Raw genomic sequence first — 9,157 nt, forward strand, 5'->3', positions numbered from 1 at the left:
CTGAGAGTGCCTCAGCGCCAGAAAGAACCCCTGGGCTGGCCTAGGCTGGCCCGTAAGCAGGTCCCCAGACTTGGGGCTTTTGGTGTGGCCGCTGACACTCAGCAGTGCGCCCCAGAGGATCGGGGTGCGCCAGGAGTGTGGGCAGATGCGTGGGGCCAGAGCATCTTGGATAAAAGAGGGGACCCAGGACACACAGCAGACAGGGTTACCGCCGGGGGCCAGACCGAGCGCGCAGCAGACTACACTGGGTTCAAAGGCGAGAGATTAAGGCGCAGAGCCGAGACGCTCGGATTGACCTGAGCTAGGCTCACCGCCGGAGGGACTGGGCGGGAAGGGGAGGGTCTCAGAGAGGCTGGGCGGGGTTCGGGGAGGGGCCTGGTAGCGCCCGGAGAATTCCGAGCCCGGCCCTGCCTCCGCCCCTCCAGGGCCCTCCCCCGGACCCGCCCCGCGCCCCCCTTTCTCCAGCCTTCTTTCCCCGGCTGGGGGCCGGGGCAGGGCCGGGAGCAGAGTCCGGCTGTCTGCCGCCGGCTGCGCCTGTTTTCTGCTCCTTTGGGTCCGCCGCTAGGCGTGCGGTCCTCCGCCCCACCGCCGGCCCTCGGTGCGCCTGGCAGCCGTGTGGTCCACAGGTAAGCTAGCTTCCTCCACTCCGATCGCCACCCTCGCTGCGGGCTTGGGCCCCGCCTCCGCGGCCCTGGTGGCCACAGCCCGGCCCCTAGACGCAGCCGGGCTCCGGCCCCTATCATCCTGCTGGACTGCCCTATTGGGATTTTCTCCATATGGCTGCGGGCCTGGACCTCCCACCCGAGAGAGCCCCACTCCCCGAGGGCCAGGGCGCCGCCGCGGTGCCCGAGAACGCAGCTGTGAAACGGACGGGAGCGAGTGGGGATGATCCCAGCCCCGTGACCCGGGGGAATCCGGATGTGTAGACGGGCGGAGGCTCCCCGGAGCCCCACCGGACTGTGCGGTGGCCGCTAGCGAGTCAGTGCGGGGCACCTACTGGCGCCACAGACGTGCTGGGGCTGGGAACGCAGCCGGGGCCCCTGGCCTGGGAATACGCAACCCGGTCGACCGCTTAAACAAAAAACCACGTCATTCCAGCCCCGGCTAGCTGAGCGCTAGGAAGACGACGCATCAGGCAGCTCAGGGAGGCGTTCTCCAAGAAGGTGTCACCCTGGTGTGAGCGCAGCAGCTAGCGAGGGCATGTTAGGCCCAGGAAAAGGCAAGATGCAGGGGCAGGGCCCAGCCTGGAGTGTTTGCCGAGCAGAAAAGAGGCCAGCGTGGAAGAGGGGATCGGAGTTGGGGAGGGCTTAGCCAGAGAGGGGAAGGTGGTGAGGAGTGTGTGGAATCCATTCTCAAGGCGGTGGGGACCAGGAAGGCTTGAAACCAGACAGTGGCATAATCCGATTTGTGTCTTAAGAAGATGATCCTGTATCCACTGTGGGTAGAAGATTTGGAAAGAGGCTGCTGGCCTGGATCCTGCTGCAGCCTGTAATAGGAAGAGGGCAAACTGGGGATTCACTTTGGCAGAAGAACATCAGTTAGTTCCCTGGCTGCTTGCAAGTGGGGCATGAGGGAAAGTGTACGGAAGTTTTTGTCCTGGGTTGCCAGGAATATAGAAAGACCTTTATTGCTGTCTTGGGGAGTCTGCCTTGCAAAACCTGTGAGATACGGTGAGATTGGGGGAAAAGGCTCCCAAAGTACCCAGTCTGAGCCACAGTGAGGTCCCAGGTATCTGAGCACAGGGACCAGGGTGGCCCCCCAGGGGCAACCTCAACCCATTGTGTGGGGCTCACCCCCTCCCCCAGGATAGAAATCCTAGACTGTGAAGTTGTCTTTGAAGCCTTTAGCCTACCCAGCCTCAAATTGCTCCCCTTCCAGGAGCAGCTGTTCTGAATAAATATGGGGTAGGGAAGTGCTACTAGGCGCTTCATACAGTACACCTGGGCCCCCCAGGAGGCCCAAACAGGCTGAATGCAAATAAGCTGGGTGGCTTCATTACTGAACTGACCTTGGAGCATCAAGGAAAAGTTTCTTTCTGAGCTTCAGTTTGCATCTGTAAAATGGGTTAGTAGTAGCTGTCCCATTTCAGGGGCCTGGGGCCTTTCTTTCCTCCTCTGAGAAATTCAGAACAGCACCCACCTCCCAGCCCAGAGTTGTCTGCAGGTCCAGTAAAGGGAAAGACTGGCCCAGCGCCTGGCCCAGGGTGAGCACTGAGTACAGGAGCCACCAGGATGACTCTTTAGCAGCAGGAATGGGCCAAGGTCCCCTCATCTCACTCATGGGACACAGCAGGCAGGCACCATGGTGCACATGGCCCTGGCCCCCTTTTATCTGGGCACTACAGGCTGTTCCTTTTACCACTGCCTGGGCTCTAACCCTGTCCTTCCAGCTTGAGTTCAGTGCCTTGGGGTGAGTGACTTGCTTCCTAGTGCTTTCAGTTTTTTCACCTGGGAAATGAATGCCCAGCTGGGAGTAAGCACTTGGTAGCAGAGGTCACTAAAACTATCACAGAACCCAGCGCCTAGTGAAGTAAGCTGGGGAGAAGTCTGTAAGGCCTCCTGGGGGAGGTGACCATTGGCTGGGTTGCTAAGGGTGAGTAAGGGGTTAACCAGGTGTGCAAAATTGCCAAGGAGAGGCTTGGCATCTGTAGTTCAGTGGCCAGGGCACCAGCCACATACACCAGAGCTAGTGGATTAGAACCCAGTCCAGGGCCTGCCAAACAATAATTACAACTGCAACCAAAAAATAGGTGGGCATTGTGGCAGATGCCTGTAGTCCCAGCTACTTGGGAGGTTGAGGCAAGAGAATCTCTTAAGCCCAAGAGTTTGAGGTTGCGGTGAGTTGTGATGTAACAGCACTCTACCAGGGGTGACATAGTGAGACTCTGTCTCAAAAAAAAAAAAAAAATGCCAGGGAGAGAAACTTCTGGGTGCTTGGAGGAACTTCTAGAAGGAATGATGAGGCTAGGGTGGTGAGGTCCAGAGATGGGAGAGGGGAAGGGGCAGAGCCAGCCTGTTGGCCTCAAACAGGATATTTGGGTTATTCTGAGCCCTCAGGGTTGAGGACAGAGTTAAAGTACCAGAGAGGAGGGGCTGCACTGGTCCAAGTGAGGAATAGCTGATGGCCTAGATGAGGTGATGATATGGATGGGTGAGATGTGGGTGGATCTTGGAGAGGTATGAGTTACCATGGACTGGGATTAGCCTTTGGAAATTGGGATGCTACTATCCACGTGAGTGAGCTAGACACTTCATCCAGGTGAAAGAAGTGTGGTACAGGACAAGCATTGCAGTAGCAAGACTAGGGAAGCTTAGGAGGTAGTAGAGAGAGAGTAGGAGAAAACTAGGATTGGGCTGCAAGCCATGAGCACAGGGAACAAGGCGAATGACTCCTGTACGGATCTCTGAATCTTCTGCTTGGCTAACTCAGGGGCAGAGGTCCTGTTCTGTCATGTGGCTGTCTCTCCCCTCCCCAGGCCCTTCAGCATGAGCTTTCTTTCCACCTTTGAGTAGTCCCCTCAGCCCCAGCCTGGATCTGACCAGAGCAGCATAGAGGAGGCCTTTTCCCTCCCTCAGTATGGACTCTATACCTTTGTTAAGATGATGCTGTTACTCACATTGAACTTAACAGAGCTCAGCTCTGCTTTCACCCCCTACCCCTTCCTGGACTCCTAAAGCCAAAGTTTGGTCTAGGGTCCTACAATAGTATGTCTAAAGAAGGATCATGTCCTACTGGCCATGCCCTGGGGACCACCCCCACCATACCTTGTGCTTAGCCCTGCCTCCCTTCTGCCCCTGTCTGTCTGTCTGTCTCTCATTTGTTCATTCAACACACACTTAGGAAGTATCTGCATTGGGGACACTGGGTCTAGAAGTGAACCACATGAAGCTTCATGGAACTGATGTCCCCTGGGGAGAGTGGGGGACAAGAACAGGGATGAGGCCCAAACAATGAAAAGAGGCCGGCCGGGTAGACATTCAGAAGAGGGGCCAGCATGTGCAAAGGCTCTGCGGCTAGAACAAACATGGCATGTGGGAGGCAAGGCAAGGAGTCCAGGGTTACCAAGGCAGAGTTAGCGGGGCTAGTGGGGGAAGAGAGACAGGTAGTTGCAGAGGCCAAGGGACCTCAGGGCACCTCCACTTCAACAACAGCAGACCCTCGAGGGTCCTTTCTTTTTATTTTTAGCAGCAGAGGCTCACTCTGTCACCCAGGCTGGAGGGCAATTGTGTGATCATAATTCACTGCACCTTAAATGCCTGGACTCAAGTGACCCTCCTCCCTCAGCTTCCTGAGTAGCTAGGACTATAGGTCCACACTACCACTCCTGGCTACTTTTAAGAAAATTTTTATAGAGAAGAGGGGGGTGATGGGGCAGGGACGAAGAGGAACAGGAGGTGGAGGAGGTGCTGGTAGCAGCTGGGTGGGCACAGACCTGGGCGGCAGTGCCCGCATGTCCTCAGAGCCCTAAGCTGATGCACAGAGGTTAGGAGGCTCATCTAGGCCAGGAGGACAAACAGCAAAAGCCAAGCAGGTGTGCTTTGAGGATAGCCCATCCACCAGTCTGCGCTCACCTCCTTCCCAGGTAGAGGAGAAAGGATTTGGCCACCCTCCCTGTACCCTACATGGACAAGACCTGAGTCACCCTTCCTGCCCTGCTACTGATATGAACATGCCCCCCCAATCCCTGTGGCTTTGCTCAAATGCTGTAACCTAGATCAGAGGTTCTGCCAAAACCAGAAAACTATGACCAGGACTGCCACCTCCATCCACATTCAAATTGTGGGTAGGTGGCCCTTGGCCCTGGTTCTGCTCTGTGATCCTGGTGGGTACACTGGGGACACAGCTGGGGCAGAGGCATAGGGGCTGTACTGTTGGGAGTTGGCACACAGATGGTGACTTGGGGTGACAGGGTACTGTTCTGCATCAGAGATGGTGCAGGTAGGTCTACTGCCCTCACCTCTTCCTGCTCTCTCTTCTCTGGTCCAGCCACACAGGCCTCATCTCTGTGCCTTGAATGCAGCATGCATGGCCTTGCCTCAGAGCCTTTGCACCATCAGTTTCCTCTTTTGAGAATGTTCTATCCCCCTACCCTCCTCCCTTACCTTCTTACCTTCTCAGGGAGGCCTTCCTGATCTCATTTAAAAGATGCAGCCCCTCCCAACTATCTAGTTACTTATTCCCTTGTTTAATTTATTTTTCTCTCCATATGGGTGGTTACCACCTGATATAACAGAACAAACAAATTTACAAAATATAGAGTCTTTGCTGTCCCCCTGTCTCCATCTCATCCAGAACATCAGCTCTGTGGGCATGGGAATCCTTGTTTACTCTGTCCCTTGCTGGGAACCCAATATGAAGCTGGCATGCAATAGGTGCCCAATAAATGTTTGTGAGATGGTGATAGCATCTCGGTACTCCTGGCTATGGCTTGGCTTGGTAGGGACGGAGTTTGGGTGGGTGGGGGAATTGAATGTGGCGGTTAAAGGGCAGATTCTGTCTGGGCGAATCTGTAATCCTAGTACTCTGGGAGACTGAGGCAGGAGGCTCAGTTGAGCTCAGGAGTTTGAGACCAGACTAAGCAAGAACAAGACCCCACCTCTACTAAAAATGGAAAAATTAGGCAAGCATGGTAGTGGGCACCTATAGTCTCAGCTACTCAAGAGGCGGAGGCAGGAGGATCCCTTGAGCCCACGAGTTATAGGCTGCAGAGAGCTGTGATAACACCCCTATAGCCTGGAAGACAGAGTGAGACCATGTCTCAAAAAAGAAGCCGGGCACTGTGGCTCATGCCTGTAAACCTAGCACTCTGGGAGGGCAAGGCAGATGGATTGCCCGAGCTCACAGGTTCAAGTCCAGCAAGAGCAAGACTCCTTCTCTAAAAATAACCAGACGTCGTGGCAGGCACCTGTAGTCCCAGCTCCTCGGGAGGCTAAGACAAGAGAATTGCTTAAGCCCAGGAGTACTGAGCTATGAGTACTCTATCAGTACTCTATCCAGGGTGTCTTTAAATAAATAATAAGACAGTTTCTGGAAACAGCCTTGAATTCAAGTCCCAGCTCTCCACTTCTTACTTTATGACCTTGGGTAACTCAGTGCCTCAATTTCCCCAGTTGCAAAATGCAGGTGACAGAAGCACTGGGCACTTAATATCTCTTGTGATTATAGCTCCCTGGGGACTTAGCCAGTGACTGGAAGGAGTCAGAAGTCTAGGTTTATCTGAAGTCTCTGCAAACGCAGATGCTGAGGCAAGACATTTAGGGCTTTCTTATATATTCCTGAAATTTTCCAGAAACATGATGGGAGCAAGAAGAGTTAATTTATTTAAGGAAGTCCAGGGCTCCCTGAAAAGATGACGTTTGAGCTGTGGCCTGAGTCAGAGCCAGTGATGGGCTGAGACTGGAATAGGACATATTACTTATGCTCTAGGACCCCTACCCCCAACCAGTGAGGAACAGACATGTCCCTAGGAAGTTACAAAGTGGCAGAGTAACCCAGGCACAATGGAGAAACCATAGTCCCTAGGGGTGAGAAGAGGTCCCTGGCACAGCCTGGGAGTCCTAGAGTGCTTCATGGAAGTAGCACCAGGCAAGCTGCTCACTTGAATGGTGAGTCTGACTCAGATGAAAGGACCAGCCCAGGAGAAGACCTGGCATCTTGCATCAGAGTGATGTTTCTCAGCTTTGAACAGACCCTGGCAAGCCATCTGTGGACCTCCCCCGCACAGCCAAGAATCTCAGGGTGCCTCTCCAGAGATCTGGAGCAGGGGAAGGAACAGGCTTGTACTGTAAACCACTGCAGAGAGAGGGTTGGGCGGCAGGTGGGGGAAGAGCCTCTTCCTCACTGCCCTCCATCTGTGTGGATTGGAGAGGAGGGACAGCCCCTCTACAGTGGTTGGAGAAGAAGCACTTTGCCTTGGGTTATACAAGCACCTCTGGTCTTTAAGGACCCATGGGTGGCCTTGGCATCCCCACAGGGGGCCCCTCTGTGTGCCACCCCATTGAGCCCAGAACCCTAGCCTACATCATCTAACATAGAGGGCTGAGGATAGTTGTTGTGGGGTGACCTCTAGGGACAGCACTTCCCTCAAAGTCTGAAGTCCCAAGGGCAGCCCATGGGCCAGAAGAGCACACAGCATTGCCTCCTCTCAGGATCTCTGCCTCTTTCACTTAACATCAAGACCAAAGACTCCCATGGCTGCTGCTGTGTCTTTAAAGCCATGGTGACAGGCTCTTGCCAACCTCCCCCTGGCCCAGGAGCACCTGGGACCCAGGCTGGCAGCCTTGCTAACTTCAGGGACCGGCTGTTACTGAACTTTGTTTTGTTTTCATTGTTTTTATGGCTGCTGTCTGTACACGACACTAATGCTGGCTGCCCTTTATGGGAAGGGGGTCAAGTCTCCTCTGAAAATAAATATATTTAAAGAAAAAAAAACAACAACATGAGCATTTTGAAGGATAGAGGTGGGTGCACAAATGGCACAGGTGGATGAGGGATGAGAGAGTCATGATTGTGGACACACTGGGAAGGCCTCAATCTGAGCCTAAGCTGTTCTCGGACACCCTGGGTTCCTGGGCCTCAGTTGAACCCTCATTCATTCATCTGTTCAGTGGACAGCTGCTGGGGACCCATCATGTGTTAAGAGCTGGGAAAATGGAGAGGTCCCCATCACCAGGATACTGGGGAAAACAGGGTAAGAAAGCCCAGGGAGGGAGCCCCCTAACCCAGCCTACGGGCAACTGGCAGGAATTCTAAAGATATAAATAGAGAGCAGAGTCTCCAGAACTAGAACAAATTACCAGTAGGGGGGAGTGGCATATGCAAAGGCCTAGGGGCATGCTGGACAGCACAGTACTGGGCTGATGGGAGCACTTTCAGGATTTAAAGCTGAGGATCTAATTTGTGGATTAGAAGGAAATCCTGGATGCCGATGGGGAGAGGCAGCTTTGGCAAGATGATTCAGCCAAGAGACCATGGCAATGGGAGGAGGCAGGGAAAATGGATGCAATCACAGGACTTGGTGAGTGGCCCTTTCACAGGAATGTGAAAACAGATTTCTGTCTTCAAAGATGGGGTGGATGGTGGGATCTTAGCCAAGATGCCATGGGATAGAAGGAAGCAGGCTCAATGGGGGATGACTCCAGCATGACAAGTCTGAGCAAGGCACTGCTGGGTGGTATTAGATAAGTAGATTTGGCCTTGAAGAGAGAGCCCTGGGAGGAGCAAGAATTTGACCATGGACATGCTGAATGTGGCCTCAGAGGAGGAGAATTTTCCAGGGAGAGCAGCTGGCACAAGAGGATCAAGGACCAATATTGTTTAGGGCTAAAAGGGAAGAAAATCAGCCCAAATTGGAGACAACAGTGGGGGGGCCACAGATGCTAGGGGGGCCATGGATTTTTGCACATGGAATTAGCCACAGGAGGGTGTCACTGGTGACCAAAGGGCAAAGGCCAAAGTGATAAGTTGGGGGAGGGGGAGAGGTAGGTGTAAGGGAGAAGCATGAAGACATTCCTGCTTTCCAAGAATGCTGAGGCCACTGCTGATGCAGAATTTCTCTGAGCTTGTGTTCATCTGAAACACTCAGGGGTGTAGAGCTGGAGTCAGCCTGGCCATTTACCATCTATGTAACCCTGGGTGGATGATTCAGTGTCTCTGAGACTCAGTTCATCTGTGAAGTGGGAATGATAACAGCATCTTGATCAGAGTGTGTCTGACATTTCTGATGGGAAAGGGAATTATGGGCTGCCCTTGGACAAGCATCTGATGGCCAATTCTTGGGATGGTACCAAGGCTGCTATCACTGGTGCTTGGCTAACCCTTGGTGTGGATGTGGCAAGGCCTGCTCTCCCAGATAACAATCTGGTTTTGCAATTATTTGGCCCTATATGAACCAGCCTCTATATGCACCATCATTAGGAGTCGATAGAGGGGCCTAGCCACCAGCCAGTGGGAGAAGTAGGGGCAAGTGTCAGACTAAGTTGAGTGAAGGAAAGATGCCATCAGAGCACAGCCCAGAACCCACAAACTCTTCTATCATCTAACACCTGTTATTGGGCAGCGCCTGTGGCTCAAAAAGGTAGGGCACCGGCCCCATGTGCCAGAAGTGGCGAGTTCAAACCCAGCCCCGGCCAAAAACTGCAAAAAAATCAAATCAAAT

The 9,157-nt window shown here is 53.7% G+C and overlaps 1 protein-coding gene across 2 annotated transcripts in view; it reads left to right on the forward strand.

Annotated features, from left to right (window-relative positions):
* Positions 1–491: 491 nt before the first annotated feature.
* Positions 492–9,157, forward strand: part of CERS4 (ceramide synthase 4) — a 36,212-nt gene continuing 27,546 nt past the window's right edge. The window contains exons 1-2 of one of the 2 annotated variants that reach the window (XM_023515417.1): positions 492–626; positions 7,909–8,017. In XM_023515417.1, coding sequence (XP_023371185.1) covers positions 7,971–8,017 — 47 coding nt within the window. In that variant the 5' untranslated portion in view covers positions 492–626; positions 7,909–7,970. The remainder of the gene's footprint in view (positions 627–7,908; positions 8,018–9,157) is intronic. The other variant, XM_003793658.3, reaches the window with a different exon arrangement.

Source organism: Otolemur garnettii, unplaced genomic scaffold (assembly GCF_000181295.1).
Source record: "Otolemur garnettii isolate 467f Iridium unplaced genomic scaffold, OtoGar3 scaffold00071, whole genome shotgun sequence".
NCBI classification, from domain to species: domain Eukaryota; kingdom Metazoa; phylum Chordata; class Mammalia; order Primates; family Galagidae; genus Otolemur; species Otolemur garnettii.